We start from the raw sequence: 14414 nt of genomic DNA, 5'->3' as shown, positions 1-14414 counted from the left end.
ATAAAAGTCAAAAACACAGAATACAAACTCAATGGCCTGAATCAATGGATTACTCTGCAGAAACTACTATATTGAGAAACTGTAAGAAAGTACCTTTCAAAGAATAAATATTTTAACCACTCTCTAATTCTACTTCTCTTAAATAAATAAAAAACATCACATCTGCTGCTTCCCAGGTCTGGTGGAGCAGGAAGACAGCTGCTTTTCCAAACACTCACTTCCAGCAGCAGCATTAACTACCAAGCACTAGGTAACTACCAACTAGTGTCGCCACCAAGGTCGGTTGTAGAAGAGATTCCTGTGTCTGCTGGAATCTGATATTGTTTGTTGGAAAAAATCACTATTTTAGAGAGGGATACTGCTTCTCCAGTAATGAGCTAAAGAAGGCAGATAGCTAAGCCTTTCTTACAGAACCCTGGGTCTCAGGTCAACAATCAAATCCACCATCTATGCTTCCATTCAAAGTGGTGAAAGCCTGAAAAGATGTCCAAGAAAGTTCAAAGAAACTGTGTCTCATGTTGGCCTCTTTTAAGATACTTCTGAATTCCCATTTGGACAATCTTAGGAAACAAGAAAAACGTTAAATCTACCAGTAACACCAAACCCACATTTGTTCCTAAATTCAATCTCTTCTGCTACCAAGTTAATAACAAGAAGAAAAGTGAACTGATTAAAATTTCAGCTTTTCTCTCTTTCCCAATTTACTATCTGGTAAAGCAAAAGGTGGCTGATAGGCAGCAGGAAAAAATCAGAGAAGACATTCTTCACATAGAACTAGAGGAACTCACACAGGGTCCTTTTTGTTGTTGTTGTCAAGGCCAAAGAGACAAAAAAGAGAAATAAAAGAAAAAGGACATAATTATATCTGAATTTGAGCAACCACTAGCAGAACTCTGCAACAGGTATTATGCTAGTCTACCAGCCAAAAGAACAACAACAAAAAAGCTCATCTGTCCATGTTTCATTAATTTAAATTGATACCCACAGCTACAAATCTAATGTACTTACAACTTAAATACACATTATGGTAAGCAGAATAATGGCTCCACATTGATGTCCATATTCTAATCCCCATAATCTGTGAATATATTTCCTTTTATGGCAAAAGGGAATTTAGGTTGCAGGTGAAATTGAGGTTGCTAATCAACTGACCTTAAAATAGGAAAGATTACCCTGGATTATCCAGGTGGTCCAATGTAATCACAGGGGTCCTTACAGGTGAAAGATGGAAGCAGAAGAGGGATCAGAGTGATAAGTGACGTGGAAACGACTGAACCTGCAGTTGCTGGTTTTGAAGATGGACAAAGAGGGCCATTGAGACAAGGAATGCAGGCAGTTTCCAGAACCTGGAACAGGCAATGAAATGAATTCTCCCCAAGAGCCTCCAGAAAGGAACATAGTTCTGCTGACACCTTGATTTTAGCCCTGGGAGACCCATTTTTGGCTTCTGAATTATGGAACTGTAAGATAATAAATTTGTATTGTTCACGCCACTAAGTTTGTGGCAATATGTTCCAGCAGTATTAGGAAAGTAATAATACACGTGATAAAAAGTATATCACTGGGGCTTCCCTGGTGGCGCAGTGGTTGAGAATCTGCCTGCCAATGCAGGGGACACGGGTTCGAGCCCTGGTCTGGGAGGATCCCACATGCCGCGGAGCAACTAGGCCCGTGAGCCACAACTACTGAGCCTGCGCGTCTGGAGCCTGTGCTCCGCAACAAGAGAGGCCGCGATGGTGAGAGGCTCGCGCACCGCGATGAAGAGTGGCCCCCACTTGCCGCAACTAGAGAAAGCCCTCGCACAGAAACGAAGACCCAACACAGCCACAAATAAAAAAATAAATTAATTAATTAATAAAAAAAAAAAAGTATATCACTGATAAACTTTTCTGGTTACAAAAGTAAGGCGTGCATAGTATTAGAAAGAGAAAAGCAAACATAGTTAATGTAGAAAATTGAAATGCCTTGTCATACCCATCCCTGATCCTCCTCTGATATCCATTCTTAACCAACGAATGGACATGTGGAGTGGGACCCTCTGCCTCTCAGGCCTCCAGCTGCCTGCCCACGGCCATAAGCTACCATCCCTACTTGGCAGCAGCTGTGTAACATCACAGCTAGTTTACAATTGCCCAATGCAAAAAGATGGCACTAGGGCCACAGTAAGAAACTGTACTGGAACCTGGCTCTTAGATCTTGCTGCAGGAAGTTTTTGCAGCCATATAAGTTAATTACAAAAAGGTTTCAGCATGACCCTTTGGGGGGCTTGCCACCACCTAGCAGGACCTCACCCGGCGCAATGAGAACATCATCTCCACCAACCCGAGCACACAGCCACCATGAATAACACGGGCCTGAGAGCCATGCTCGCCTCCTCCCTGAAGCCCCTCTCAGCAACTCCAGACTGAGGCCTCTGGTTTCCTTTGCTAACAGTGTATGTATTTTTGGGGCTTCATGTCCTAAACTTGTAAGTTCTACAGAAATTAAGTGTCTAAGTACTCATTCCCTTGAGCCATTCCTTTGCAGGGATTTGGTAATGTTTTCTATATACCTTATCTGTGCATAGATCAACAGCAATCATATTTGATTTTATCATTTACAGAAATGCAGATTTCTGTAATTCTGGAGAAGCGGGATGAATGAAATGCCCTCAGCAGATGGATAGCTCAGTGCCAGAACACATGAGAGTCAGTGAAGTCTCCTTCTCTTGGAGGAATAAGTGTCCCAGAACACAAGAGCTGAGGACTGGATGGCTTTCAGAAACAGTGCAGTACAGGAAGAGTTGAACTGATCCAGAAGCAACGTGGCCATAGCAATTTCAGAGACTACTGATTTAACTTTCCCCTTTTTTTTTTTGGCCTGATTGAACAAAGGTCTCTGTGCTCCTTCTTCCCTCTCTCCCAAGGATAATTGCACCTGAACTGCAAAGTCCCTCATAATCAAGGGAAGTACACTTAGGAGGCTGCAGTTAACAATCGTAAGGGAATTAATGGGCTGCTTTCCTCCACCTCCCTTCCTGAATCATGGCTGTCCTTGGCTATAGTTGCTCAGACACTTGCAGCTCTAGCATGCAATTTACAGATCGGTGTTTTCCACAGACGGGAGTCCCTGGGGCCTATTTCAATGAGTTAAATAGATGGCCCAGACAAATATATAAAAGGACTGAAGGTCACTTAGGCCAGTACACAGAGTAAAAAACAATGAAAAAATGTTGTAAAAGTGATTATAAGCACAATGAACAGCAATAGGATAAACATGAACATGTAAAATAGGGCATCAAAATCACAGATTGTCGGGGAGGGGAGTAAAAAATGTAGATCTTTTAGAATGTGTTTGAACTTACAGCCTAAAGCAAGTCGATACGGTTACGATACTCGAAAACCATGGTAACCACAAATCAAAAACATGCAACAGATTCACAAAAACGGAAAAGAAAGGAACTGAATAGGTGGCTCAGGATGACTGGGATGGAGTGGCGTTCTCTGCTACAGCTGCAGGTAAGATCATCATACTGATGGAGACTGTCAGGTTCTAGCCTTGGGGAAGGCTTGGGGAAGAGTGTCCTCTTCCCAGTTTTCTTTCTTTTTAAACAATATTGGTTCAAGATGCCATGGACCAGAAATACAGTAGAAAAGAAGGACCAGATATAAGTTCAGAAAAAAGAGGACTGGGAGGCAAAGACCAACAAGAACATCAAATGATGCTGGAATTCAGATATCATGTTATGCCCCAAGCACAAACCCATGAAGGTCCCACGGGATGACTGTGAGACCAGACACTTAGACTCTTAGAAACAGTTATGTCTCCAGTACCAGGTCAGCAGGCATGGGTGATGGGGCCAACCAAACCCAGAGTCACATACAGTAGCAAACCAGAATGATTAAAGACCTAAGCATACCTGTCCCAACCATCAGTTATTACTAGCCATGTCATGATTGCTAACAAGGCTTTGATCTAAGGATAAAGATTTTGTTTATCTTGAAAAGTGTACACGGTGCTTCCGCTTCCTTTAAGTTGGTCAGCACTCTTCTCTCCATCCAACATTCACTCACAAACAGGAATGTGAAATTCACACTCTTCAGAAAAACCAAATGCTTTCTGTAAACCAAGACATGTTCCATATAAACTTACTCAACTCCCTGAAAGAGGTCTTGCGTTTTAATACTCGTTGTGACAGAGCAAAGGGCAGTTATCTCAACACAGCCATAACCCACAAAGAAACCAAGTGACCACAGCAGCCTTCCTTATCTCATTCTCTCCCTGGCAGCCACCTGCACAGGTGGAGTGGAGGCATTTTCCCCACTAGATCTGTAATAACAAGGCATCCCGGACCAAGGCCTTTAGAGGAAAAAGTTCATCTCATCACTATTTCTCAAGAAAGGGTCTCTGCTGGTGGCCCCTGCTTAGTAAGCCAAAAGGAACAAAGCTGCTCCAAGCTTATCCCTAGAGAGATGAGAGCATCGCTGGCACACAGCTTCCCGTCTGTACAGGTATGCCTTTCTTTCTCCATCCTTAACGTCACCTCAAATCACAGTCGTCCTCATTCTCCTCCCACACCCAGCGAAGGGACCATGCAAAGGTGGGTGGGCCTCCACCGGGGACACAGGCAGCTTCTGTCTCTGCTTCAGATTCTCCTTACCTTGTTGAAGTCTTCAGAGGTTGCCCTCATTTCCTTCCATGTCTTGTTCAGGAGCTGGATACAGATGCAGAAAAACTCCTCGAAGGATCTGTCGTGGGTGAAGAACATCGGGTGGAAATCGTTGCAGGTCTCACTAGCTGGAGGAAAGAGGAGGGAAAGAAGGGAGGAAGTCTGAGAAGGAAAATGAGAGGATACAGACACATGCTCCAAAGGGAGATGACGAGAGGCATATTTGGCTCAAGCCACAGTGGAAAAAAAAAGGCATTTTGAAAAGGCAACCAAAGGGTAGTCACCGTGAAACTTCACAGTTTAAGGTCAGACGGTCAGACCTACCCTTAGGCGCATATTTTGACTGCAGGAAGTGAGCTCCTAACTCACTCCATGATATGATCATTATGGCTTTGGTCCAGGATCCCTGGTGTTGAATATGGGCTCTGCATCTGCCTTCTTGACCTTATAAAGGTTATTCAAACTGCCCTGTCAGTCACAGCTCCTCCATCACCCTTAATTTCCTATTTCTCAATAGAATAACTGGCAGAAGATGAGTTTTCCCAAATACACAGTTAATTGCAACTTTGAAAATAGCATCCTTGATTATTTCTCCAGGGGGCTCTTTTTCCTCTTATGGCATTAAGTAGGGGATATTTGAGATCATTAACCTCAGACACCATTAACCATTTGTTTTACGTTCTCAGACACAGATGGCTGGAGGTCAAAGCAACCCAAGTGGCTTTGAAGGCTGCAACTGGTTCAGTCCTGGACCCAACCCTGAAGTCAGTCAGACTGCCTTCAAGCCACCCCATTACAAAGCTTCCTTTGTAATGGTCAGACCCAGTGCTCTGAGTTCTAGATATGGCCACCTCTCCCCTCCTTCCCAGACCAGTACACCAGCCCCTTCCTTCTCAGCTCTCTGTCAAGCTGACATTTTTATAGCCCTTTTACGTACATTCATTTGATCTTTAGAACGCGTCTTACTGTTCATGTCTTAAGGGATGAGGACACTGGAGCCCAAGGAAGTAGGCTTTGTGACCCCCCAAAACAAGATTCTAAATTTTTTTTCTTTAAATATAAGTTGTTACTTACAGTGAAAGAATTCTGATTTTAATTGGAATCTATTTAAAGACCAATTCGTCTTCAAGACCCCAAATGATAGAATTTTAAGCTCTGGAAGCCCCGGAGAGGAGGATGGAGTGGGGCGGGAGTAGGGTTTACAGCAGAGAACTTCTGTACTTGGGGAAGACCCTGGTGCCCACCGTGTAGTTGAACATGAATTCTACTTAGAGAGGATCCTCGGGTGAAGGCCCCTGGTGAGTGAACCCTGATCAAACCTATGAGGACATGCTCTGCTTTGGTAGGGACACACTTATACACAAACCTCTTCTATCTTCACACTTTATCATAGTAAATGCTGTTTTCTTCCAGAGAAGGTAAGGGCATAGGCTAGCAGCAGCTTGCAGTCATGCAGAAAAGGTTTGGGTCTGAGGGCAGAAGGTTTGAGATCAAGTCCAGCCCATGACAATAAGAAGCTAGTCACTTCACCTTTCTAAGCCTTGATTTTCTAAACTAAAAAATGGAAATGAAATCTCCTTTGCCTTCCCCATAGGCTATGGAGAGGCTCAAATGACACGATTCACAGGAAAGTGCTGTGAAAGGATAAAAGTTGGAGCAAGCCGGTGGTGATAACAATGAATGTCATGCCAGCATATTGTTTCCAGGAACATAGGCTGTTTTTTGATTCCTCCAATTCTTAGTCAAGCCTGTTACATCTCAGAAATTAGAGGCAAGAACATATAAGTCATCCCACTCCAGCTCATTACCAGTAGAGATGGCAAAAGTGAAGTTCTGACCCGATACACAAAGCTATTTAAGGAACTTGAAAAGTAAACACAGGATTATGTGTTTGCTGCCCTAGGCAATGAGCTGTCACTTTCATAAGCATTGAAGCAATAAAATTTACCAGTCTACAGAAGCACTTTAAACCACCATCGCCATACAAAACCTCATTATTAATCACATTATGGCAGTATCTTTTGGGGGGCTAGTGTGAGATTATATGTGTACTTTATGCCCTAGTTAAAGTTTTAGGGGACTACTGGAGCTGAGCTAGCCAAACAAAAATGAGCCCAACAAGCCCATCTCTTGTTTGGGTGAAGAGGGAGGGAAACAACATCGTTAATAATAGGGATGGGGGGGGGACACGGACAGAAGATTGTGTATAACTCACCAAGGGCTCTACAGACGTTATCTTCACAGCAACCCAGGAGGTAGGCATGATGCTTAACCTCATTGTATATATAAGAAAGGTGAAACTTGGAGAAATTAAGCCTTCCATCATGAGCCTTTTTTTAGGTGGCTGCAAACGAGCATTGGAAACCCGCGGTTTAGTTGACACAGCAGCAGCTTCCTGCCTTAGTTGATATCAAGAGCTCAGGGCATTTCCTTGTGATTGCTACTTTGAAAGTTAATTTCTCCACCCACACTCCTAGATCTCCTTGGTTTCCTCCTTCAACAGAAACCAGCATCCTGACCTGCAGTCCAGTGGGGCTCACAATAAGTGCACAGCCAGCACCTGTTGAGGGACAACACCTGGCCATGTGACAGTACCAACAATGGCCATGCCACTGTCACCAGCCACATGCCAGGCACCATTACTGTTACTTATTACATCAAGCCCCTAGGAAGACAACATCAATTTCTTTTTATAAAATTAGAAATAGGAGAGTTAGAAAATTGTTCAAGGTCACATGGCTTTCAAGTCGCAGAGCTGGGATTCAAACTCAGGTCGACTTGGCTCCAAAGCCCATCATTGTTGCAGTGACAGGACCAGGAATCACACCCAACATTCTACACCAGAGCCAGTGTTTTCAACCTCCACATGAGGACGGCTTTGCCATCATCCTAAGATTCTTTGAGACTCATCCCTTGGGATAAGGAATGGGCAAACAGCAAATCAAAACAATTTGTTTCTTGACATGTTACAAAAGAAACAATGAAAAGACTGATATGTTTTGGGATTTTACATCCTTAAAAGGATGTTCCTGTATTAGAGGCAAGGAAAAAGTATTAATACTTAATAAATAAAAAGTAATAAGTATTAATGTTTTCCTCAAAAACATTCAAATTGCAGATATTCAGGATTGAGGATGATCGAGCAGGAAGGACTGGTCCAGAGTATCTGATTTGTTTCCCTCTTTTATTCTGCAGGTAAGAGTAGTGAGAAAGGCAAAATGGCTCGCCCAAGAGTTCATGATGGTGGAAAAGGGGCAAAGATGCTGGGAGCCAGGCTGCTGCGGTTCAAATCCTGGTTCTTTTGCCTATTGCTGAGTCACCTGGGCAAGTCATTTCATCTGTCAGTGTCTCAGTGTTCTCATCTGTAAACTGGGGGCAACAGTGGTATAAACTTCATCAGGTGGCTGTGGGGACTAAAAGGGAACAGTGCCTACAGGGAGTAAGCTCAATGCAAGTGTGAGCCAACAGGATTATGATGCTTCTCATCATATAGCAAGTGGACCCTGGCCCAGGCCATCCCAGTGATAAACGTGAGCTTGTATCAGCTCACAGGGATGGCCTGACTCTCATGAACAGGGTCCTTAATTCAGAGGTTTAAACAAACAGATAAAAACAGAGAGGGGGAGGTTTACTACTGCTTTTTAAGGAAGATAAAAACACTTTTTGAGGAAAAAAACTGTTGAATTTGTAGGCAATGATTTTTATACATGAAATTTAAAGAGAAGTTTTCAATGGGACAAAAATAGCAAGACTTTCTCAAAACCAACTTTTTTTAAGCACACTATTTTTAACACGAGATTCTCTTTTATAAAAAAAGAATCAACTTACTGGTCTTTTAAGGCTGGAATATTATGGTATTTTCAGGGCTGAGGGTAAAATGGGTTCTTATTAATTTACTGACATCTAATTCACTTATAAATAGGCCAACTTTGAAAGCTTCTATAATCCACAAACCTTTGTTTTAAAAATAAAAAATAAGAATGCTATACACTTATGTAGCATTTAGCCTTTCAAAGTAGATTTGTGGGCTTCCCTGGTGGCGCAGTGGTTGAGAATCCGCCTGCCAACGCAGGGGACACGGGTTCGAGCCCTGGTCTGGGAAGATCCCACATACCGCGGAGCAACTAAGCCCGTGTGCCACAACTACTGAGCCTGCGCATCTGGAGCTTGTGCTCCGCAACGGGAGAGGCCGCGACAATGAGAGGCCCGCGCACCGCGATGAAGAGTGGCCCCCGCTTGCCGCAACTGGAGAAAGCCCTCGCACAGAAACGAAGACCCAACACAGCCAAAAATAAATTAATTAATTAATTAAAAAAAAAAAGTAGATTTGTTCCCATTTTTCATTGGATAATGTGAAGTGAGGCAGGTATCATCATTGGAGGCTCAAAGAACAAGGGCTACTGCAGTGCAGCAAGTAAACAAAGAAAGGTGCATACAAAGGAAGGGTTCTAGTGCTGCCTTGTGACCTTAGAAGGTCACCTCAGCTCCAGGGCTCCAAGTTTCTTACCTGTAAATGGGCTGGTAAAGTTCCTGCCAAGTCTAAGATTCTAAGACATTACACACACGCACATACAAACAAACACACACACCACGTAATGTATTTTTAAGTCCCTAATATCCATCAATAATTATAGAACTTGGAGATTACACCTGCATTTAACCTTATGTCCTAAAGTATTATTTCCTTGAATGACAGGATGGCTACACATTTCAGTTAGGGTGTTAGGGCATCAAAGTGGCATTTGATATGCTTAGAAAATGTTTGATGAGCTAGTATTTACTCTTCCTTTCATAAGAAAATTGTTATTTGTCTTCAGCCCCTTTCAATCTATTAATATCACCTAATGCAGACCATTACATAAGAAAATTACATGACTAAAGATAGAATGACAAGATGACACAGGCAAATGCATGTAATTTCTGCACTTTCACGGGAATTTTCTTAGACAAACATAATTTTTGACATGCTGAAAAGCTCTGTCCCATGCTTTTGATGACCCTTGTTATAAACTGAGACTGTGAATCCATTTGCAAGTGAATACAGGGACACATGTTTTGGAGGCACTAGGCAAACTTTGAGTATTTTTACCATGAAATAATGAGCTATTTCAACTGCAACAGTCTTTGGAAATGGTGCACTTTGAAAGAGAGATAAGCACTGGCCTAACACAAAGGGCATTTTGTTTTAAAATTCTGAGCTACAGGAAGAAGGGGATAAATCATAAACACAAAAGCATTTAATACATGAAAACTGCCAGAGCGGTTGTAAAATCTTACTAGGTATCCACAGCGTGGAAACTCAAACTAGAACTCTTTGTGGCTCTAGGGTCAGTCTGGGTAATATACCCATGAATTCTCAGATGCAATGTCTCTTTATACCTTTGCAGAAAAATCTTACCCTTGTGACCTTTGAGTTTCTATTTTTAGAACGGCTATTCTTTGATAGCTTGGTTTTGGAGTTTTGGTGCTGTGTAGGAAGATGCTAAAAGTTCAGAACCTTTTGTAGGTGGGAGAGGTGAAAAGGCAAAGAGAGTGAGGACAAAATGTGCAGTTCCCCCACTGCTGAGCTCCTGCCAGTGTAGAAGCTTCCACCCCTGCTATTTCAGGACAGGGGATCAGAGGCTTGAAAGCTGCTCATCTCTTCCCAGCTCCTGAAACCTGGTTTAACAGAACTCTGGATATTCTTTTCTCTCCTCTCTCATGCCTAAAAATAGTATGAAATCGACACTAAAAAGACACACCGTCTAATCCAATGCTTCATTGTTCACTTTCCTTCTGGGCCTTTTTTAACGACATGGAGAGAGAAAAAAATACCCACGAGTGTTAGGACTGAAAATCAGACACTAGCATCAAAAGATAGCCAATTCACCAAGAATGACCTGAGGCCACATCCCAAGCACACAGTTATGTGTTAATAAAAGAGCAGGTTCTAGAGCAAGGTCGGCCTGGGTGCAAATCTTGGTGCCACTACTCAATAGCAATGTGACCTTTATCAACTTACCCTTCCTCTGGGCCTCAATTTTTTCATTATAAAAAAAGGCAATGCATCTTATCAGATTACTGCTAAGATGAAATCTAAAGTGATACATGATTCACATATTAACTGAGATAAAACAAGCATCAGTAAGTGCTAGTTGTTACCAGTTTTAATAGCAAAATAATTATTATGGTACTTAGGTAAAATGACAAATTTGGAGCAATTATACGTGTGGATAGAAAGACATTATAAAACTATAATAATTAAAACAGCTTGATATTGGTCCATGAATAGAAAAACAGAACAATAAAATAGGATAGGGAGTTCAGATATAGTCTTTTTTTTTTTTAAACACTTTATTAGAGTATAATTGCTTTACAATAGGTGTTAGTGTCTGCTTTATAACATAGTGAATCATCTATACATATACATATATCTCCATATCTCCTCCCTCTTGTGTCTCCCTCCCACCCTCCCTATCCCACCCCTCTAAGTGGTCACAAAGCACGGAGCTGATCTCCCTGTGCAATGTGGCTGCTTCCCACTAGGTATCTATTTCACATTTGGTAGTATATATATGTCCATGCCACTCTCTCACTTCATCCCAGCTTACCCTTCCCCCTCCCCATGTCCTCAAGTCCATTCTCTATGTCTGCGTCTTTATTGCTGTCCTGCCCCTAGGTTCATCAGAACCTTTTTTTTTTTTTTTTAGATTCCATACACATGCGTTAGCATACAGTATTTGTTTTACTCTTTCTGACTTACTTCACTCTATATGACAGACTCTAGGTCTATCCACCTCACTACAAATAACTCAATTTCGTTTCTTTTTATGGCTGAGTAATATTCCATTGTATATATGTGCCACATCTTCTTTATCCATTCATCTGTTGATGGACACTTAGGTTGCTTCCATGTCCTGGCTATTGTAAATAGAGCTGCAATGAACATTGTGGTACATGACTCTTTTTGAATTATGGTTTTCTCAGGGTATATGCCCAGTAGTGGGATTGCTGGGTTCTATGGTAGTTCTATTTTTAGTTTTTTAAGGAACCTCCATACTGTTCTCCATAGTGGCTATATCAATTTACATTCCCACCAACAGTGCAAGAGGGTTCCCTTTTCTCCACACCCTCTCCAGCACTTATTGTTTGTAGATTTTTTGATGATGGCCATTCTGACTGGTGTGAGGTGATACCTCATTGTACTTTTGATTTGCATTTCTCTAATGATTAGTGATGTTGAGCATTCTTTCATGTGTTTGTTGGCAATCTGTATATCTTCTTTGGAGAAATGTCTATTTAGGTCTTCTGCCCATTTTTGGATTGGGTTGTTGTTTTTTTGATATTGAGCTGCATGAGCTGCTTGTAAATTTTGGAGATTAATCCTTTGTCAGTTGTTTCATTTGCAAATATTTTTTCCCATTCTGAGGGTTGTCTTTTCATCTTGTTTATGGTTTCCTTTGCTGTGCAAAAGCTTTTAAGTTTCTCATATATAGTCTTTTATATACAATCACTAGATTTATGAAAAAGGTGACACCACAGTGCAAAGAATTTTCAATAACTTGTGCTGAGCCAATTATATATGCATCTAAAAAATGAATTATGACTCCCTACCACACACCATCTACAAAAATCAACTCTAAGTAGATTATAGGTCTCAATGTGAAAGAAAAAACAATGAAGCTTCTATAAAATACAGGAGAATACATTCATAACCTAGAGGTGAGCAAAGATTTCTTAAGCAGGACCAAAAAAATCATTAACCCTAAGGAAAATGTTGATTGGCTTATATTAAGATCAAGAACCTCTGTTCATCAAAAGATACAAAAAGGATGGCAACTTCAGGGTAGGAGAAAAACGTGCAACATTACCTGGCAAAAAAAACTGGTATCCATAATATATAAATATCCCTATAAATCAATAATAAAAAGAGAGACAATCTAGTAGAAAAATAGGCAAAATGTAAATAGGTACTTCACAAAATAAGATATCTAAGTGTCCAATAGACACATGAAAAGATGCTTGGCTTTTTTAATCACCAGGGAAATGCAAATTTAAACTACAATGAGATATTTTCAAACATCACCAGAATGGCTACAATGAAGAGATTAAAAAAAAATAAAAACAAAAACTAAGTGTGGATAAGAATGTGGAAAAATGGAATTCTCATAAACTGTTGTTAGGAGTTTAAATTGGTTCAACTATTTTGAAAAGCAGTTTGACAGTATTTAGTCAAGCTAAAATATTCATAGCCAATGACACAGCAATTCTACCCAAAGATATAAACCCAGAAGAAATGCATACACAGGTGCTACATAAGAAAGGTACCTGAATGTTAATAATGGCACTACTTGTTACAGCCAAAATCTTGAAGTAACCAAAATGTCCATCCAATACATTAGATAAATTATAGCTTATTCATATAGCAACATAATTACTACAAAGAAATAATTTTTAAAAACTATGCTGCACACAGTAACATGAATGAATAGAAAACACAGTGTTGAACAAACAGAGCCCTCTACAAAGGACAACATACTATGTGGTCCTATTTATGTAAAGCTCAAAATGGAAAATTTATCGATGGTGGTGGAAACAGGGTATTGTTCTCTTGGAGACAAGAAGAAATTGGGGGGAGGGCAGCCCACAATTGTCTCTGGTGGTTGCATAATACTCTCTATCTTGAGCTAAGGAGTAGCAAAATGGATAGCTGGTGACTGGAAAATTCACTGAGCTGTGTTGTGCTTTCAGGATTTGAACACTTCTATTTATTTAAGTTACACTGGCATAGAAAAGTTAAGTTAAAAAAGTAGAATATGAGCTTTCTAAGCAAATAAAAAGGAACAACATTTCAGACAGTGTAAAACTACTGCAGATGATTTTGATGGGCTTTCAGAAGTAGTGCTGTATTTGCCCTGCCTATCACCTCTGGAGCCAGGGATTGGCATTTCATGCAGTCACGTTTACTGGCTGGATCAAAAATATATAGCCTGTCTATGCAGGCATCCTAGTCCAATCACCTAAGTGGTATCAGACTCTAATGTTGTTCAGAGGTACCTCTCCACACCTGGACTTTAGTTCAATTTCACCTGTTAGATGGATAAAAGAGTATATGTGTGCATTTACTTTTGTGAATGGGGATCCTGATCTCACTGAAGAGTATTGCAGATGCTGATGGAAAAGCTATAATAGATTTGACTAGTTGTGTATACACTCTAAAAGTCACAAGTCTCTTTGAAATTAGTTTCCTCCCTCCCTCATTTACTTCCTTCATTCATTTATAGATCCTTCCTTCCTTCCCTTCCTTCCTTCCTTTCTTCCTTCCTTCTTTCCTTCCATCCACGCATGTACATGTCCACCTAACTGTCCATCCATCAGTCCATCGATGCACTGATCCACTCATCCATCCATCCACCCACCCATTCCTTCATCTACCCATTCATCCATTCATACATCTAACTAGCAAGGTAGTTAAGAGCGTGGCCCTGGAGCCATTCTGCCTGAGTTTGGATCCTAGCTCTGCCACTCATTATCTATATGACCTTGAGTTCAAGGACAAGGAGAGATGAGTAAAAGCTGAGGCTGAAGAAGTAGGCAGGCATCAGATCATCTAATTCTTTGTAAACCACATTAGGGAGTGTGGGCTTTATTCTACCTGCAATGGGAAGCCATTAACAGGGTTTAAATAGGAGTGGAATAAAGTAACAACTTCCTATCGCCTTTCTTCCCCTACCCTTTCTCTCTTTTTAATGGAATTAAAATTCAGGTAATTTTAGGATTCCTGTTA

The 14414-nt window shown here is 41.1% G+C and overlaps 1 protein-coding gene across 10 annotated transcripts in view; it reads right to left on the bottom strand.

Moving 5' to 3' along the window:
* ELMO1 (engulfment and cell motility 1) overlaps positions 1 to 14414 on the bottom strand; it is a 554248-nt gene that overhangs the window by 171248 nt on the left and 368586 nt on the right. For all 10 annotated transcript variants that reach the window (XM_036863258.1, XM_036863260.1, XM_036863259.1 and 7 more), the window contains one exon: positions 4640 to 4776. In XM_036863258.1, coding sequence (XP_036719153.1) covers positions 4640 to 4776 — 137 coding nt within the window. The remainder of the gene's footprint in view (positions 1 to 4639; positions 4777 to 14414) is intronic.

The sequence above is a fragment of the Balaenoptera musculus genome, chromosome 9, assembly GCF_009873245.2.
Source record: "Balaenoptera musculus isolate JJ_BM4_2016_0621 chromosome 9, mBalMus1.pri.v3, whole genome shotgun sequence".
Lineage (NCBI taxonomy): Eukaryota > Metazoa > Chordata > Mammalia > Artiodactyla > Balaenopteridae > Balaenoptera > Balaenoptera musculus.
This window is presented reverse-complemented; position numbering and strand designations above follow the sequence as displayed.